Source organism: Crotalus tigris, unplaced genomic scaffold (genome assembly GCF_016545835.1).
Source record: "Crotalus tigris isolate CLP2741 ecotype Arizona unplaced genomic scaffold, ASM1654583v1 scf7180000018371.15429387391:27106975, whole genome shotgun sequence".
Lineage (NCBI taxonomy): Eukaryota > Metazoa > Chordata > Lepidosauria > Squamata > Viperidae > Crotalus > Crotalus tigris.
In genome coordinates this window covers 26,425,918-26,446,768 of record NW_024096970.1, presented here as the reverse complement: position 1 = coordinate 26,446,768, position 20,851 = coordinate 26,425,918, and the positions used below count along the sequence as shown (strand labels likewise).

At 34.3% G+C, this 20,851-nt stretch overlaps 1 protein-coding gene across 1 annotated transcript in view; it reads left to right on the top strand.

The window, feature by feature from the left end:
- SCFD1 (sec1 family domain containing 1) overlaps positions 1 to 18,025 on the top strand; it is a 42,978-nt gene extending 24,953 nt beyond the window's left edge. Inside the window, exons 15-25 of the mRNA XM_039351914.1 lie at positions 2,350 to 2,446; positions 3,381 to 3,451; positions 5,050 to 5,129; positions 7,151 to 7,213; positions 8,069 to 8,144; positions 9,579 to 9,632; positions 10,628 to 10,680; positions 11,921 to 11,954; positions 13,068 to 13,133; positions 14,549 to 14,617; positions 17,812 to 18,025. Of these exons, the coding sequence (XP_039207848.1) occupies positions 2,350 to 2,446; positions 3,381 to 3,451; positions 5,050 to 5,129; positions 7,151 to 7,213; positions 8,069 to 8,144; positions 9,579 to 9,632; positions 10,628 to 10,680; positions 11,921 to 11,954; positions 13,068 to 13,133; positions 14,549 to 14,617; positions 17,812 to 17,835 (687 nt within the window). The 3' untranslated portion in view covers positions 17,836 to 18,025. The remainder of the gene's footprint in view (positions 1 to 2,349; positions 2,447 to 3,380; positions 3,452 to 5,049; positions 5,130 to 7,150; positions 7,214 to 8,068; positions 8,145 to 9,578; positions 9,633 to 10,627; positions 10,681 to 11,920; positions 11,955 to 13,067; positions 13,134 to 14,548; positions 14,618 to 17,811) is intronic.
- The last annotated feature ends 2,826 nt before the right edge of the window (positions 18,026 to 20,851 follow it).

The following is a 20,851-nucleotide window of genomic DNA, read 5'->3' as shown; positions in this document are numbered from 1 at the left end:
GCCTTTTACCCATGGAAGACTGCTTGATCCAGTGAAGTCTTCTAGAGTGGAAAATAATTCTTGCAGAAAACATAAAATAAGTGAATATTGCCCTCCTCCCATTTCTATTTATAGAAGCCTCCCATCATAAAATCTAGATCTTACCATTTATGGAGGTAAAGAATTGAGTACTATACATTCCATATATCTTTGAGTTCAGAGTCATTTAATAAAGCTTTATGGAAATGTAGTTACAGTGTAATTTATCAAGATTAAAATAGCTGATATGCTAATTTATATTTTCTATAATGAATCTTAAATTATACTTTTGTAGTAGTTCACTTTATGGCTTATTTTCAGATTCTCTTTCAGATTATTTTTGAAGGCATAGCAAAAGGAACTCTGAGATTAATCACCTTTCAGAAATTCTGGCAGTTTTTTGGCATATTTCAGTGTTTAGCAAGAAACTGGAAAGAAACATCATTATTTCCCAAGATGGGATTACCAAATATTTATTGGAAAAGCTTAGAAGAAGAGAGACCTTGTTTTAAGTTATTATTTAACCTAGTAAGATTTTGGCAACTCAGAAATATAATCAGAATTTAATAGATGCAAGGAAAATATCTGCTTTTATTGGAAGCATTTTTATGCTACTATTTGGGACATCTTTATTCATTTTTCTTTTCATTGGTTTTAGTGTGACTTAAACATCAGAAAAAGAGCAATTGTAGCTTCAGAGGGTTTCTTTTTTTTTCCTCTGTGGATCTCTGGTTTTTGTTGAATATTTTCATGGTTTAATGGTAATTTCCTGTAATAATAATGCAAAGTATTGCCTTTATTTTGCAAGTTACATTTTATGAAGTTAAATTTAAGAAATAGAAAAAAATGTTAGACTTCTACATTTATCATTTACCAATATCATGTAAAAGATACTAAATTATTATAGACTATTTTATAGAAAGCTCTAATATTATTTATTGCATTCAAAATTAAAAATGCCTTAAGTATGAACCTCTCCTTCTCACTAACCATTGATTTGAGATGTATAATATTGTTTTACCAGACCCATTGAATAAATTCATTTGCAATTGGTCTGAAATGATTGCACAACAATTAGTACTTTGCCATATATTCTGCCCATTAACTTTGTTTTGTTTGGGTGGCTAAATTGAGTTTCTACTTACTTATTCACTTATTTATTTATATCCTGCCTTTATTATTTTTATAAATAACAACGTGGCAAATATATGAAAATGCCTTCTATTTTTCCCACAATGACAAGCTTGTGAGCTGAGTTGAGCTGAGAGAAAACAATTGCCCCACGGTCACCCAGCTGGCTTTCATAGATAAGGTGGGATTAGAACTCACAGTCTCCTGCTTTCTATAACCCTGGTGCCTTAACCACCAGACCTAATTGGAAGTAGTTTTAAGTTTATTTTCAGATGATTTGGCTATTTGATATAGAGTTAAACCATTTCTGGATAGGCAAAGAGTTATCCTTTGCTTAAAATCTTGGGGTTTTTTTTAACCTAATAATTTAATCAGTAAATAATATTATTAAATAATTTTAAAGTATATAATAAAATAGGAAAGATTTTGTGCTACAGCTGCTTTGAAGGCAAGGGGAAAAAACGGCTGAATCTGATGAACCCCTAGATCAGGCATGTCAAACTTGCGATGCCATGTGATGTTGCGCGACGTATCGCAACTTTTTCCCCATTGCCGACAATGGGGTGGGTGCAGTTTCAGCATTATGCATCCAGCCCACGGGCCGGCAGTTTGACGTACCTGCCCTAGATGAACAAACTGTAAATCCTTTGAGTTTGAGTTATCATGGAAGAAAACTATAATGCAGTTTATGTATTCTATGTACTCTCTGTATTCTATGAAAATGAATATTATTTACCGTAAATGCCGGCGTATAAGACGACTTCCGTGAGCGCTGAAATCGGCGCCAAAGACGGGGGTCGTCTTATACGCCGAGTCGTCTTATACGCCGGAAATACTGGTAGTTTCCGGCGTATAAGACGATGTTCTAGGAATGCGGTCCAGCTATAAAGACGGGGGTCGTCTTATACGCCGGGTCGCCTAATACGCCGGCATATACGGTATTAGTACAGTATATGTATTATATGTATTTACTGTACATACGTATTCATATGTATAAAAATATATGTTATATATATTATTAGAATACATTTATTTTATGAACCTTACTACTTATTCAAAGAAACTATATGTTCTTAGTTTTTTACTATGGAAAAATATATTTAAAAAGTATGGAAACATTTCTTACTTTCTAATAGAAATGGGTGTGTGGCTATGTGTGTATACAAAAACACTTTCCAATGGCAACTTCATTTCATTCAGACTCGGAAACTAGATGTATATTTTGAATATGAAGAAAAAATTATGAGCAAGTCCACATTGGATAAATCGCTTTTGGATATGATTTCTGATCCTGATGGTAAGTGTATAATTTGAATTTATTGCAAAGTTTGTTTCTGTTAATGTTCTGAAGATGAATTAATTAATTTGCTTGTATAGCAACAAGAATCTCTACCTAAAAACTTGAAAAACTACTGTCACTGGTGAAATAGCAAAGCTAGAAGAACCAAAGGTCTGTTATTATATAAAGTAGAATAAAGTCACAATTCAGTTTGAAAGCTTATAGAGTGTAAATGTTATAGACTGCTGTTTGTAACCTGTGTATTTTCAATCTTAACTGTTACATTGAAAAATCTTCTGATTAATAATTTTTAGCTATCCCTGTGAACAGAGGAATCTCATTAATTTTGTTTTAGACCTTAGACTCAGTTTGGTGCTAAAAGTCAGCATTTAAAACTTGTAGAAATCGTTTGTTTTAAGAGATGTAATAATTTTGGGGGTAGTGATCTGTTGCTTTCTAGCAAACCAGGTTTGTGTATTGATCAAAAGTACAATCAGTTATATTCTCAATAGAAATAAGTGATGCCAATGGCCATGCCACTGCATATCCCTGGTGACCCAGGTTTTTCTCATTGTTTTTCCTGTTACCCTTTTTTGCTATACGAATAGGCTTTACTCAATTGGTGTTACTACACAGAGAGAGAGGGAGGGAGGGAGGGAGGGGGGGTTGCTCCATCCATTATGCAAATTGAGGGATAGGATTATCTCAACTCTGAAGCAATTATCTCAAAAGAATCACAGATAAAGCGGGTTCAAGATGAGCAAATGCTGAATAAGTCGTTACCAAATTGATTCTTGTTCTATGTCATGGCTTCTAATTTGACAGTACTTTGCCTAGTGGTGTGAATGCCAAAAGTGAACTGGTAAACTTTTTATTATGATGATTTTTAGTGAAATGTATTTTATGATAACTTTAAGAAGATTTTTTTCAAGCAAACCTTTTCTCTGAACAGCGGGAACTGCAGAAGACAAGATGCGACTCTTTCTTATCTATTTCATAAGTTCTGTACAGTTACCTTCTGAGGTATGTGTGAAGCAAACATCTACATATAGATAATTGTAATGTTATTTTGTCAGTAACAGATGAATTTATAGTTTAGTTGTTTGGTCAATAACATTAAGTCATTTCCTGTTGCACTCTTTGCATACTTTGTTTCAAATCTATGAACACTCTACATAGAACCATGCAGACATAATGGATCATTTATGTATTGCATTAAACCTTTTTTTTTCATTTGTTGACTAAAAGTAGGTGTTCAGGTTTAGGCTTATTTAGCCATTATGATAGAATTCACATAATGTGCTACAGGCCACACAATGATTTAGCAATATGTAAACTATTTTAGTATTTATTATGTGATCGTGTTTAAAAGATCAAAAATATCCTGTGGATATCAGGGAATACAGGAAAGGTTTTTATATCAGCAAAAAGGCTGTAGAGGTTAACTACAAAAGCTAGCTTTTGTGAGCATCTTTAAAGAACAAAAATCCCATTGAACTTAACAGAGCTTACTGTTGTCTAACTTGGTTAGTTTATAATTTACATTATAATCACATTTTAAATATTAATTCTAACAAAAATCCCAAGTGATTGGTGATATGCCATCAAGGTAACCAGATCAATTTTCTCCATGGAGGGTCTATCCCAGTCTAACCTGGATTTTCAGGTTTTCCAAAGGTTTAAATCACTCTACAACCTGATTGGTTTACATAAGACATTCAGTAACAAACTAACAAAGAAATATAAAGAAGAGCGTTTACAAACCTCAAACTCAGAAAATATTACAGGTAGCATTCATTCAACAACAGTAAATAGGGCTGGAATTTTCATCACTAAATGCCATCTTAAAATACTCTAGTTTTTACCTGAGGGAAGCTTTTTCACCTTTTTCTTTTCTGTACTAAATAAATAAATAAATAAAAATATGGAAATTTTATAAATTTAAATTTTATACAATTTAAGAAAAACTATGCCAACAGATAATATCTGTACAGTTATCTATTTACATTTGTTAAATGAGTACTATCTGTAATATTTTCTGAGTTTGAGCTATGTAAACACTTATCCTTTGTATTTCTTTGTTACTGAACTTCTATGTTGTACCAATCAAATTGTGTTTATAGTGATTTAAGCTCTTGCCTTTGGAGGATCTGAAATATAAATATATCTTAATCCTCAAAATTTGAATTTGGGAAAGTTGATCTATATTATATTCAATCTGATGTTCTCCATATATTTTGGACTGTAACTTTTTTCACATCCAGCCAGCATGGCAACTAGTCTAATATGATGACATTGTCATGGACTGTCACACATACTAAAATGCTTAGTAAAATAATTTCATTTTATAGGAGTACTTCCTTTCATTTTCTCAAATAGACTCTTCTTCAAAAAGAAACAAAAGTAACTGCTTTCACTCATTTGTTGCAGTGATCTTGTTTTCTTGATTAGCAATTTCACAGCAGTAGTTGGGAGGGGGACTAATACATTTGCCTTTATATGTAATAGCTCATTGTTTTTATATTGGAAGATGAATATTAGCTTATTTTCTGTCACATTAATGTATTTATTATTAATACATTTTAAAATGTCACAAATTTCAAATGTCCATTTCATTCCAGGCAGATTTGGAACAGTACAAAAAAGCACTGACAGATGCTGGATGTAACCTTAATCCTTTAAACTACATTAAACAATGGAAGTAAGTAACTTGTGCTTTCATAATATAAGAAAGTAGTACACTGCTAAAATTTAAATCAAATTTGCTTTGGACTGAACCTAAAATCCATCCAGTCCTATAAAAAGAGGTATTTTTCCTCCAAGGTATACTTAAGGTTGCAATTGAGCCCAAAATTTCTGTTGCTAAGTGAGACAGTTTGTTAAGTGAGTGTTGTCCCATTTTATAACCTTTCTTGCCACAGTTGTTAAGTGAATCACTGCATTTGTTAAGTTAGTAACGTGATTGTTAAGTGTATCTGACTTCTCTATTGACTTTGCTTGTCAGAAGGTCACAAAAAGTATCACATGACCCTGGTACAATACAGTTGTCATAAATACATGCCAGTTGCCAGGTGTTCAGATTTTGAGCACATGACCATAGGGAGGCTGCAAGGTTGTAAGTGTGAAAAACAATCATGTCATTTTTACGAGTGCCGTTGTAATGTTGAATGGTCACTTAACAAATGGTTGTAAGTTGAGGATTACCTGTAAATGGGAGATGAAGGAGGTGGTCAGGTGATGAAACATGGGTTGCAATATTCAGATGCAAACTCTGCCTCTGTTGTACTTTCACCACAGCACAAGTATGAAAACAGAGTTTGTATCATGATATCACAACATTCAGGCATCATTGTTGGAATAACCACCTATGGTTTCACTGCCATAGGTTCATAGTGCTCAAAATTGAGCAGTAACTGCTCTCAGTTGTTATGAAAAGACTTAACTTGAAAGTGTAATGAATGAACGGTTTTAATTCTTCATTCACATTGTGTCATGGTTCTGATCGACAGAGACAAATAAAGCAGAACTCCGAGGCTTGCAAATTCCTCAAAGAACATGTTTATTGATATAGACTATCGGTACTTCAAAAGTGAAACCAAGTCTGAAGAGATGCATAACAATTCCCCAATACAAAGTAAGAAATCTCACCCCCAAAGCTATGCAAGCAACTACGTATCTCCACTCAGCTGGTTGGCGGGCTTTTCGTGAAATGCCCAGCCTGCAGTCTCAGGAGCAGCTGATGACCTTGGCTCCCATGAAAGAAAGTCTGCTTTGTCTAGCACAACTCCTGGCAAACCCCCTCCCTCTGTGCTATGTGGCAACCAGGAATGAGAAGGAAAAAAAATGGTTGCAACCATGCTCATTCTAAAGTTGACACTTTGTTTATAAAATTTTAAAAAATGATGTTCATATATGCAAGACTCTGGAAATTTTACTTCTTATCTTTGCTAGAACTCTTCCCTCCCTCCCTGTATCATGGTGTATGCTTGCCTAAAGTGTTACCAAATTCAGTGGAGCAACATATCAGGGTACAAGTGGCTATACATGGAAATAGATGCAATCAATAGTAATACAATTCATTGCACAAACATAAGTACTTCTCCTCCAGCTACCTATATTCTCATACAGCTTGCATTTCTCTTCTTACCAATAATATCTACCATTATATTTGCTAAAGATTCAGGAATCTTGCTAGCCACCACCATCACCCTTCATATCCAATAGTATATCAATAAAATCTGGTTTCATTGTCTTTGAATGAAGTTTCTACTTCATTTACTGGGGCATGTGTGGAACAGATGATCTGAATAGCTACATTATTAGAACATATTTTCACTCAACCATAAATAAGATTTTTTTCAAATCTTCCCAGCCATATATGTAATGTTATATCTGTGATCTAACAAGTGATCTCTAGATAAATTGTGGAGTCATATGGGACCAAAAATGGTTTGACTGCCATTTTCTTTACATGGAAGCTCTGTTCCATGTAAATAAATTCATCTGCCAAGTATATTATTACAGAAACTCTACCTTTATTATTTCAATAACATTGTACTACAGTTTTATAGTATGTTTGTGTGATTAGTTATGATAGTATTGTCATTTATGTTAAAAGAGCAATTTCATCCTCAAAATGACAAGAAATGTTTTGTTACTTTGCTGTTTTGTAATTTACTGAAAACCAACCAGGTATATAAATATTTTTTTTAACATTTGCAGAGCTTTTGCAAAGATGGCTTCAGGTCCAGCTATGTACGGAAATAGTGCAACAAAGTCATTGGGGTGAGTTCCAAATGTGTTTTGTTATTTTTGGTATCCAACATTCCCCACACAGGTTAAATAAGAAAAAATGCAATAAAACAATGGAAAGAAGCTGACTGATATTCTTATATTTATGCTTGGTTAGTAGAAACTATTAATATGATTGCCACACAACTGGACTACTTCAACACATTCTACAGGCATTTGGAAACAAGTTGGGTGTGACAAATGTTCTAGAATGCACAGCCAAGCTCCCAGCAGGACAGTCCTTCCACTGCAAAATAAACCTAAAATCACTGCACTGCTTACCAGTAGGTTTCCAGGCCCATTTCGAAGAGCTGGTTCCCACCTATAACATCCTAATTGATATAGCACTTGGATACATTAGATATCACCTTGCTAACATTAAATTAGCCCATCCAATCTAAACTTCTTAAGCAGGTCTGCTGAGAATCCCGTATGGTAGGCACTTGTGAGTGAGCTATGCAGCAGGCCTTCTCTGCAGCAGCCCCGTTTTGAAACAGTCTTCCCTCTGAAATAGGGAAATTCTCAAATTCCCTATTAGAATTTTGTAAGTTAGTGAAAACAGGGTTTTTCACTTTGTCTTTGACCCAAGTTGATGGTGGATGTTCATCTTGGATATGCATTGATGCTACTATTTTTCATTATTTTGTTACTGACATGCTGTTTTATTTTTATATGTTAACTGCCCAGAGTCTTAGTTGATTGGGGCAATTTAAAAATTTTGTCAAATCAATAAAAAAAAATAACAGCAATATACGTATGAGATTTCTTTATATTTTGACATGCAGACTCAGTACTAAAGGTTTGTTACATTAGTATGTGGACACAAACATAATTTGCATTTTGTTTCAGTCTTTTCTCACGTGTTATGAATACTGGATCCCAGTTTGTGATGGAAGGAGTCAAAAATTTAGTACTAAAGCAGCAGGTATGTTTTTACATTAAACATATTCATTATTTTTGAATAAACATATACCCAAGACTACAGACTTTTCAGACTGGGATAAGCAGGGATAAACACTTAAGCATTTTGTAAATTGCATGTTTCCCAGTTAGTCTGCAATACCTAGAATGCTTAACAAAGTGAATAGAATTAAATTAACCTGCTCAGAACTGAACTGAATTAACCCCTGTGTGGAAAGGTTCCATTTCAGTTCTGTGCTTTATATGACATTCTCTGGCTCTCTGAAATAATATGGATAATATTATAATAATATAATATAATAATATTAATGCATAGTAATTTAATTGCACATTTTCATAAACTCCCATTTTTCTTCTATAGAAGTTTAGTTTGCTACTATTTCATCCAGCTCGGCTTTTGGATTGTCCTGATTTTCTCTTTGTTACATAATTCTGCTTCTCTAGTTTATATTGTTACTAATACATAAAAAGAGTTTTTTGAAATAATATTTTAATATTATCACAAAATGTCTGAGAGACTTGATTGAAATAGGCAGGTTGTAATTATTATTCTAATAATTATAAGAATTATTAGAAAATAAAAAGTTTTCTGTATAAAGAATATAAAAAAGAGAATACTTTTTCCGACATTTTTCCATCAAGAAATGTTATCCAAATTATGTAACTCAAGATGTCCACTTTTTCGTTTTGCTGCTACTTTTGACAGCATGCAGAATATTAAAGCAGAGTAACACGGTAGATTTCTTAATATTCCAGAAATTGTTTTCATTAAAGCTAGTGCAACTTCATATTTTAAAAGATGTGGGGGGAAAGAGAAGCGAAGTATCTTTGAATTAGAAGCAGCATATCACTTAATAATCATATATATTTTATCTATGCAATAACAAATACTTTTTATAGATTACGGAATGTGCTTTGGTTTTATAAGCACCAGTGACTGCACACAATAGGCTAAATCAGTAATCATAAAATGTAGACTATCTGAAGTTGCATTTGTTGAAGCATAACTGACTATATCCATAAAGAAAGATTAGAAAGATTATTGTTACATGTATTAGTGGTGAATAGCTTACTTGAAAGTGCACTTCATTAAAAAAAAGTACTTTTTTATTTGCCCTACATTATATATCTGCTTCATTAATAACCCAGGATTTTATACATTTCTTAATTTCAGTATTACCCACCAAGTATAATTTTAAAAAGCAATGTCCTTTTCAAAAAATACATAAGAGTACATCTCTGTTATCTGTTAATATTTGTTCTATCATATAATCTGAAGTGATCAAATGTTTTTTGGGGGGGAGCAAGCACAAGGGAATTGTATTCAAACCACATGATATTCAAAAAGAATTATCTAATAATAGAGCTGAATAATGATGTAGTTCTGTTTTAAACTACAGCTTTTGCAACTCACTTAAATAAAGGTACTTTTTTATAGAATCTTCCAGCAACCCGCATTTTAGATAACCTTATGGAGATGAAGTCAAATCCTGTAAGTATAGCTAATAAAAAATTACAGTAGACTGAATTAAAACATTCCAAAAAAATGATGGTGCTCTTTCAAATACTATCCATCTAATACAATAGAAAGAAAATCATGGAAGTTCTTATATGAACCATTTCAGACTCTCACAGACTTAAAATATCCAAAATGCTAGATAATAGGTAATCTTCAGCAATCTATTGTTTTCCAGAATAATTTCAATTCTCTTCTTGGTTGTTATGTTCAGTCTTTAAAGATACCAAAATCTATCCAAGGTTATTGAATTATTTAGATATCAGATAGAATTTTGAAATGTTTAGTAATGCCTACAGGCATTGGAGTGCTCTACAGATATAGGATTTGAAATCAAAGATGAATCCCCAAAAGATCATTTGGCTTGTTATGCACATTATCTTTTTTTTAAATATGGAATGCAGTAGAATTAATATTTTCTTCTTAAAAAGCCTAAACAAAATTGATCTATTTCTTTTTTTCTTGCTGTGTAAAATACTAAGCACATTGTACTCATCAGTGCTAATATTGAATTGATTTTTTTTAAAAAAGGCAAATATTTTTATATAACAGTGTTAAATCCAAAAGTGTCCTAATATATCACATCTATAAACAAGTTTCATTTTATTTTAAATGTAGAATGAAAGAAAAAAGATTTTGATTGCTGCATTATTTGACCATTAGTTATGAATATATTTTCAAAATAGAATGGATTATGAGTATAAAATACTTTGGGGAAATGTAGTAACATGAAGCTTGAAAACTAGGACTGTTTATCATTTTATATTGCTTCAAATAAATATACGAATAGTATCTTTTGAAAGATTTAGCAACTACTAATGTCATGTATCACCCAAAGTGACAGCTACAATAGATATTTTAGTTCTTTGATTGAATAATATTTTCAAAATATTTCAGTGAAATGTAAATATATTGGGAAATTAAAAATAAGATAATGAAAATGTATTTCAACCAATTTTCTCCTTTAATAGGAGACAGATGACTATAGGTATTTTGACCCTAAAATGTTGCGAGGTAGTGACAGGTGAGTTTGATACTAAGTTACTTACAGTTTGAAAAATGCCAATATGCAGACACTAATTACTGTAAAAATATGGAACAACATAAAAATGTGATATTCCATTTCAGTTTATATTAAATATTTGAATATCTATTGTTTAGGCATATTTTAACTAGTTTACTTTGTTCTTTTAGTCTCTTGTTGAACAGTTTGCTAAGTATCCCCCAAAAATGACTATGAAATGTACTACATGTAGTCCTCAACTTACAACAGTTCATTTAGTGACCACTGAAAAAAGTGGTTTATGACACATTTTTTCACACTTACGACCATTACAGCATCCCCCATTTGATCACATGATCAAAATTCAGGGCTTGGCAACTGGCTCATATTTATGGCAGACGCAGTGTGGCTGGTCATGTGATCACTTTTTATAATCTGACAAGCAAAGTCAATGGAGACGTCAGATTCACTTAACAATCGTGTTACTAACTTAACAACTGCAGTGATTCACTTAACAGTTGTGGCAAGAAAGGTTGTAAAATGGGGCAGAATTCACTTAACAACTATCTCGCTTTGCAACAGACATTTTTGGCTCAGTTGTGGTTGTAAGTCGAGGACTACCTATATAGGCAGAAAGCCAGCTGGGTGACTCCGGCCAGTCATTCTCTCAGCCCTTGAAGCAAACAATGGCAAACCACGTCCAAAAATGCTTCCAAGAAAACTACACAAACTTGTTCAGGCAGTGACTTGGAATAGAGTTGACTCTCAGACACCCTCTAAAAAAAAGTAATTTTAAAAATTACCTAATTTAAAGTGAGAGAACTTGACCAAGAGCAGTTAATTTAAACTTAATATATATTTAGAAAGGGACATAAAGGAAGAAATAGAAAGATGAATGTGTCCAGTAAAACTAGGGTAAATAACCTACTTGGGAGAGGGTAGTACATTTGGAATGTGGTATGCATGCTAAGACATGCACAGTCAACAAATGCACATTTACCCCCCCCCCAAAAAAAAAATCCCTAGAATGTTCTCTGACATTCCAGTGTGATATCTATATGATGCTGAATGCTAGTAGTTTCCTTTGCAGAATTTCAGCTTCCTATTAATTAATTATTACAATGATTTTTTTAAACATTGGGCCTAGTAGGGTTCTGAGGGAGGAATCTTAGGGCAACTAGACATTTTATGCTAAGTATAATTCAGTTTATTTTTTAATTTTGTTTCTAAATGCTTTGTTTGCTTTGGTTTTAAATCATAGTTCAGTTCCACGAAACAAAAATCCATTTCAGGAGGTAAGACTTGTTCATATTTTTTCACACAATTGATGACAAAAATTGGTTTTAATTATTTATTTAAGAAAATTGATATGGCCACTCAACTCACTCTCAGCAACCCCAGATGGCTTACAAGGATAATATTTAATAATTGTTAGTTATTTTTAAGAAAAAAATCAAAGCCCATTATTTGAAATTATTAGTTTGATTACAGTTTTATTAGTTGCCTAAGAATGTATAATCTTTTCAATTTCAAAAAGTTGAGTAAGCATTCCTAATCCTCAAGGATTTCATGACAAAATCTTAACATAATACTCTGTTCTTAAATTTATTTTCTTAAAACTCACTTATCATTAGAAATGTGATTATGAACAGGTATATCTAATGAGTAGTACAAATAATAGTTACCAAAAATTTCACCATTACTTTCCAGACAAGTGGATGACCCCTCCCTCTTAAAACATTCAAACTGCAACTTTATGCATTTCTCTTCACTTCAACTCAGTTCTACTATAATACCCATATATAAATAATATTAATCGGGAAGTTATCAAAAGTTAACCAAAAATACCATTTTTTTCATTGTCTGCTGCTCTTTGAGGGGTTTTATATCTTAATGAAGTACATCAGGAAGACTTTTAATTTGAGATATAGTTGAACGTTATCTCCGAAGGGTGTTAGCCCTGCAAGGTAATCCAGAGAAGAAACACATCCAAGGATGTGCTAGCTCTATCTTTATTGTAAGGTTACATTAACAAAATCCTGCAAGACTGAAAGTATTTCTCATCTCCTTTCCTTTTTGTCTCCAGAAAATTAAGGAGGTTCCCTTTCTGAAATGTTTCCTCTGCCATCCATACCCCTTTCTTTTGGCTGAGACACCTTTTATATGCCAATTGTCCCCTCTGGGCTCTCTCTCTCCTAGTCTCAAGATCATTCACACTTACCATTACAAAAAGTTACCTTAATGTTACTACCAAATAAATAATCCTCTATTCTGTAATAGCCTGGAATTTATTCAAGTATCAAAACCCTTTCTTCCATTAGGCTAGAATTAACTATTTTTCATCTTGCGTATATTCTAAACTCTAGGCTGTACTAATATGGTAAATATTTCTTTCCTTTGAATCTTAGGCAATTGTATTCGTAATTGGAGGTGGCAATTATATTGAATACCAAAACCTTGTTGATTACATAAAGGTACATGCCTTTTCTTCAGATAGTTGCTTAGGATTACATTTATGTTTTTTTTTTTTCTTTGATGCATTACCTCCAATACTAGTGGCCTCTGTGAAGCTCTGTTCTTTTCAACTGAAGATGGAAAAAATATACGCAAAGTTTTTCCCTTTACTGAACTGAACAAAAATTTAAAATGTCCATCTCAATACATACAAATAGAAATAATGGGGTGGCTAATTATACAGTTTACAGACTTCTAATATCCTCCTTTTCCATCAAAACATACCATTATGGTTTTACTATAGTCTGGAATATAGGTAATATATGTTCCTATTATTAAGTAGTAATCTGCAAATAGGCAAATAAAAACTGCCCATAGAATTATCATTGCTTGCTTTATCCACCCTTATTGTTTCTCAAGGATAAAATATTAAGCAAATTAAAATAAATGCTTACTATAAAATTGCTTTTATATAATAAGTTTTTCATCTACAAGCCTCTGCAATATTTCCATACTATGCATAACAAATATTTTTCCTATAGATTTATAGAATATGGCATATCATCAGAGCTTTATTTATTCTAAAATAGACATATAAAATTTTTGATACCTCTGCTTTTTTGTAATTACTTCAGGGTTTTTTCCCATTTATGTATTTCATTAATGTCCCAAGTTTGATTTCATCATTATTTTTATAAAGATAGTGTAATGTTCACAATAATTTTATGATTGTATCTTTGATAATAACCATCTTATAATTTCATAATAGATGTAAAAATTGTATGTTATTAATGCAATATCAGTTATTGTGTTGATAATATAAACCAATATAGTAAACCACAGGCTCTCAGGGAGGTATTTTCAAAGATGCCAAAGATTTTGTTATATTAGTGTTCATTTTTAAATTCCAACTCCTAGAAAAGAGTTCAGATTCAGCCGCTCTTTAATGGCTTTAAATGTTTTTGCATTTAACTGAATTGTAATTAAAATTAAATGCAATAGGCTCAGAAAATTCCCCAAAACATTCCAGTATTCATTCCACCCTGAAAACATATTACTTACTGCTAGAACCTACTTCTTCATTTACTCAAGTATTTAATGAATTATAAGTTTCTACTAGACATCTCATTTATTTCTGCTTTACATTAATTGTATAATATCCATGTGTTGTCTGATAGTACTGTGGATGATGTGATGAGCTGTATGCTGTATAACAAGTAGACATATTTCTTTTACATAGATACATTAACTTAACCCCCCCCCAATACACAGTGCCTTATGCTTGTTGTGACTAAAACAAATGAAATTACAGATTGTATCTGCACTACGGTTCTTCAATAGCCTGTTTGCTGAAGTTGCTGAATTGATATTGTATTGCATGCTCTTTTAGTTTAAAATAATTAACAATGTCTTAATGAAATTATGTTTTTCAAAGGGTAAGCAAGGTAAACATGTCTTATATGGCTGCAGTGAACTCTTTAATGCTGCAGAGTTTTTAAAACAGGTAAGGATTTAAAGTAAAATATAATTTTAAAATACGTTAATATGCAGTCATCTAAAATAAGTTAGTGAATGTATTCTAGGAGTTAATATGTTTTATCTTGGACTCATTCCTAGAAAATAATGATTGACTTAACAGGGTGCTCAGCACTGATATAAAGGAAATAAGAAGCATATTCCTATATGATTGTAGGCCCATGTGTCATTGTGTTTAAATCAGTAATTAGTCTCTTGTGAGAATCTATTCACGAAGAGGCACAGTGGCTCAGTGGCTTAATGAGATGGCCTCTGCTCCAGTGGTTCAAGTTTTAGCATTGTATGTCAGGGTAAGCTCCTGTCACTCGCCTCAGCTTCTGTCCACCTAACAGTTTGAAAGCATGTTCTATGTCAGTGGTTCTCAACCTTTCTAATGCCACGACCCTTTAATACAGTGCCTCGTGTTGTGGTGACCCCCAACCATAAAATTATTTTCGTTGCTACTTCATAACTGTAATTTTGCTACTGTTAATCGTAATGTAAATATCTGGTATGCAGGGAACATGGTATTTGTTTCCGAAGTTGAACCATTGTTTTTCCTACACAGATACTCTCTTCAAGTATCATCATATATTTAAATACATATATTTAATAAATACATGGACACACTTTTCCAGAATTACTTGAAGACAGTGTCCATACTTTATGTTTCTGGACCAACCACCTCAATGGTGACTCTGGGCCAATCTCAGAGGGCCTGCCTACCTCACAAGATTGCTGTGGGAACCAAATAAATACATCATTTTAATCTCCCAGAGAAAAAAGTGGGATAAAAATGTGATAAATTATACACAATGCCCTTTTTTTTCTGCTGTATGCTCTCTCCTCATGCAAGTTATATTACTAATTTATCGCAATGGTTTCAATGATAGCCCCGAGACATCTGTACACACGCTTTTCTTAGTAGCTCCCAAAGATTGCTATCTTGGCCAAAAGTACTACTTCATCCATGAAGAACAATAACAACGCAGGGAAGGAACCAAGAAGATAAACAGCACAAAGGAGGCAGTGCCCAGCATTTCACTTTTGAAGAAAATCAACAGTCCATTCAAGAGCACCTGGCAAGAGTCACCAAAATGCCAATCCGGATTAAGAATCCGGCTTCTTTCTGCACACAAAGGCTTCACGAATCATTTGGTTTACCAAATGCATCGTCCCAGGTCAATATGCTCTGGAAAAAAAAAACCACCGGAAAAGTTTAATAGTCAATTCTCAGAAGATCCCGAATCCCTGGGAGGCGGGGGGGGAGAGAGGAGAAGAAAGGGGCTGGGAAGGAGGCTGCAGGTCACCGCGCAGCATCTACCTTTTTATATAACACACACACCCCAAACTTCTAAAACTAAAGTAAGACTTGAGCCACAAGAACCGCGTTTCTTTAGCTCAGCTCCCCGCGCTGACATTTCATCCCAGATGCACATGCCAAGAAAAAGGTGATTTGCTCAGCGAGCAGTCAAAAAAAAACGGAGAGAGGAGGAGGAGAAAGGCTTTGCACTTTGCTTCTGGAGAGACCTGCCACGAGGCCACTTTATAAAAGCAGGAGGAAGCAAATCCAAAAAGTGCACAAAGCTAAAGCCGGGTAGGGGGTGGGGGGGAAGGGCCACCAAAGCCAAGCCACTGAAGGGCTTTCGCTAACAAGGTCTCAGGCAGCAGCAGCGCCTTTTCGGAAGGGTGGCCAGGAATAAAATTAACTGTTTGCTCCTTTTGCTTTCTTCCAAATCTGCGCTTCCCAGGCGGGCTTCCCAGGCAGCAAGCGCGGGATTTCCCTCTTAGGAGAGGAGCGCTAAAAAGGGGCTGCTTGGGGAGGACAGGAGACGCAGACGCAGCCCTGTGGACTCCCCCGCCCCCCTCCGGCGCCCGGGAATTGCCGCTCCTAAGACCATCAGAAATATGTGTTTACCGATGGTCTTAGGCGACCCCTGTGAAAGGGTTGTTCGACCCCCCCCAAAAGGGGTCGCGACCCACAGGTTGAGAACCACTGTTCTATGTGAATAGATAAAATAGGTACCACTTCCATGGGGGGACGAACCGGTACTCCATGCAGGCAGTCAGATTCCTATCCTCTGAACTTTCCCAGTTACAGCACTTGTTGGTGAAGTGGCTCTGGGGAGGGAGGGAGCCTTGGATGATGCTTCAGGAAGAGCCACTTGTCTTTCTATCTGGTACAAAGCCAGGTCGTCCTTCTGTGGTGCGCCATGGGAAGCGTATGAGCATTTCCCTCAGCAGGGCTGGTGCCTTGGCAGCCAAACTACTACTGTGCAATAGCACTGTGGTCTCCTGGTTAGTGCTACATTATTCTAATAATAATAATACCTATTCAGTAAATCAGACATTCAGCACAAAAGTCTCATATTCTATTTGCTTTCAGTACAGCAGTCAGTGCATTCAGTGCAATAGGGAAAGTCTTTGACAAAGTGAAGCATCTTAGTATATCTAAATCTTAATTCTGATGAATTTGTCAACATGACCTTACCATCACGTGTAGTACATGTAAATCAGTTACAGGTGTATAGTAATTTTTTTCTCCTGATGCTCTTGAAAATGTTTAACTGTTCAATTAATATTGCTGAACCTGTTATTTTTGATGTACACTAAATCTGCATACAGTAGGCTCATGGCACTGTGATTCATTTATATGTGGATTCAAAATTCATTAGCAAACACATCAAAATGTGGTAGAATTTTTCCATGTACTATTATTGTTTGGTGGGGCAGCCCTTTCTTGTGTGGGTTTTATCTATATTTAAGAGGTATCCTATAGGATTTGACAGAATCCTATTTATCACAGGATGCCTGCTATAGATGCAATGTACCTGGTAAGTCCTGGAAGTGAGGGTTTGTCCCAGGTAATTTGACCTGGTGGAAAAAATAGTGTCAGATTGAGATAAAGGACTAGAGCAGGAAAATGTGGAACAGATTTTGCTGCTTGGGTGCACTATTGAATAAATGAATGAAAAAGGAAACTGTTATGTTTTGTGTAAGTACTTCTCTCATGCTTTTTCCTCCCATGGGAAAGGATCTTTATCCGTGAGAAAATCAGTTGTCTTGAATTTTAATCATCTCTGTTTGTTCCTTTTTTGGTAATAATCAAGCACTAGGGTTTAGTCAAATGTCTTTTATTTATTAGAAAGTAATGAGCAAACTTACTTTTTTTTCTATGTTTAGCTTTCCCAACTTGGACAGAAATAGGACAGAAAAGGAACAATTTGATGAAGTTTGAAAAAGAGATCATGGTAGCCGATAACATCTTTACCTGTGCATATATTTACATTTGAACTCATTTATTTGTAATTTTTATGAAATAACACTCTGTACTTATATATAATGCATTCCACATGCAAAACATATACTGCAAATAAATTACAAAACTTGAATTATGCTTATCTGTTTATGACGGTTTCTTGTGTTCATTTGCAGGCAGTTACATTTAGAATGTAACTCTTTTGGGGAAAAAAATATTTTTTTCTGAACTATTATATGAGCTTTCCTGGCTTTAGACTTGGGCATAAATGCACTAAACATATTTAAAATATATATTTTAACGTAACTTATTTACATTAATACAAAGCACATACACCTAAAAATTATTTTACCTTAGTCTTAGCCACATTTCTACTAGCTAAAGGTATCCAGTAATTTGGGCAAAGATTTGTTTGTTTGTTTATGCAGTTTAGGGGATACACAACTTTATTTACTTTTCACATATTATATTCAAAGTACTTTTTGACTCAGATTCTACCTGCATTCTCACAAGGTTTTGATGTTGGCAAGTCATTTTATTTCGCTGTTGTAGAACAGGCAAATAGATTCTGTAACTGAATGAAATTGTGACTGATCTGAGTAGCTACCACTATTATGTAGTTCAGATTTATCTATGTCATTATCTTTTTTTCTGATTTTACAAGGCATAAATTGTATGCCTAATGATTAGCAGCATAACTAATCATGTAGTGATGTGTTTTATATATGGTCTGCCCTTCAGAAACTGTCTCCAAGTAGAAATTGTCCATGGTAACATAATATTTCAAATCTTTGAAACAGATGAGAATTCTTGAACTACTTCCATTTCTGACATTAAATTTGTCAGGTCTGGCAAATATCTAGATGGGATTCTTCCTTATAATCCTCAGACATGCCATTCTAAAGTCTACGGTGGAATAGAAACATTGAAAATAGGCCTAATAATCTGTATTTGGCTCAAACATGCAGCAAATGGGAGAGCTTTCTCTATGAGGGGGAAAACAAGCTAGACATCATGGATCCTTAACATTATTAGGTTACAATCAGTAGGGCATATAAATGAATCAAAGAAAAAGTGGTTTGTTTCATATTTTTATATAACATTGCTAAACTGAGAAAGGGAGTACAAATCTGCCTTTCATTTGGTAATTAATGCATACAGAATTTTGAAAAGCAGCTTTCTTAAAAAGGAGATATTTCCATAATTATGAAACTAAACTTTTCTTGTAAAAGTTGCTTAATTCCATAACTGCCACATAATTTTAAATAAAGGATGTTATTTACAGATTTGGTGCCATCAAATTATTTTCTGTTGCTCCAGGTGATTATACCTTGTTCTGTCTTTCCCTTAACATATGGCCATATCTCTGTGTTGATCATGTGAATTTTAGGTGCTGCACTCCCCAAAATATTCTTTTCACCAAACTGCCAGATTTTTCAATCCACTCATCCATACTGGCATGAGTTTTAAATCCCGTTACAATATTATACGTTTTTTCTTTGCAACAACACAAGCAAGGATTCATCTATATAAATACCAACACTGGTGCTAGGCAAAACAAGCAAGTCAGATACTCAGTGTCCTAGGTTTCTGAGAAATTCCAGATGCCAAAATTATTCTAGTAACCAAAGACTATCCTTTAGCTGCAGCAAGAACAACATTCTGTTCTTCTGTTTCTAATAAACTTGCTGCTTTGATTGTTGACAGTTCCAACAAGTGACAGTCTAATTAACTAGAGGAGATAGAAATACTTTTTATTCAATTAAATCTCAACAGAAAACAAATAAGTTTCTCAGTCATAGTAGCCGATACACCGATCCCTGTGTATGTTATAATTCTGACTAACTTTAAACCTAGCTCTACCCTCAAAAGAATTGGTGGAAGCCGCATCTCTAAGGGTGGGGAGGCAGTTTTTTTCATATTAATTGAATATTAAATTCATGTTATATTTTTCAATGTAACATTTGTCACTAATAACGAACGGGTGTATCTCATTAATTCAGATATTTTCCCTCTAAGTGCAAGATATTCTTCATCTAATCAAATACCTAATACTGTCATGGTTATGATAGATGAGACCAGTAAAAGCAGAATGAAAAGCTGACGACAGTCCATGTGTGGATCCAATCAGCTTAAGAAAGTCCCTCCAAAATTTTGCAGTAAATTGAACTCCCCTATCCGAAATAATTCTTTTTGGTGCTCCGTGAAGACGGTAGATATGTTTAAGGAACAGCTTGGCTAACTATTTTGTGGAGGGGAGACAGGAACAGGCTATGAAATGAGCCTGCTTTGAAAAACGGTCAATGACAGTCCATATTACTGTATACTTTCCAGTAATTCAACAATAAATTCCATGGCAATCTCCTCCCAGGATTGGGAGGGATCTGCTACCTGCTGCAATAACCCGGGAGGTTTTCCAGGTCTTTTTTTTCACAGCTCCACAAGTTGCACAGATCTTCACATAACTTTCAACATCCTTTTTCATACCTGGTCACCAAAATTGTCTTCTGACCAGATGTAAAGTCTTTAGAAACCCAAAGTGACCAGCTTGTTTGGCGTCGTGGCTGTGCTGAAGTGCTTGAACTGTAAGGATTTCTGGCAAATATAGTTTTGATCCCTTCCAGGCTAGCCCATCTCAATATGTCAGTAAGGTTTTATTTGCCTGGAACCAGGAGTTGGTTTTTAATTCCTCCTTAAGTTCTTTCGTCAAAGGGCTATCTGGCTCAGGTTATTTCGCCTGCACCTGGCCTCCAGGGGTTATTTGAGAGATTGATTTTGATAACGGAATGATGGAGCTCACAATCTCCTCACAGCGGATTTTATACTGGGGCATTCTTGACAAGGCATTAGCCAAAAAATTCTTTCCTCCAGGGAAATATTTTAAAGTAAAGTTGAAACAGTTAAAATACCGTGCCCAACAAACCTGTTTGGAAGATAACTTACAGGGGGTTTTCAATGCCTCTA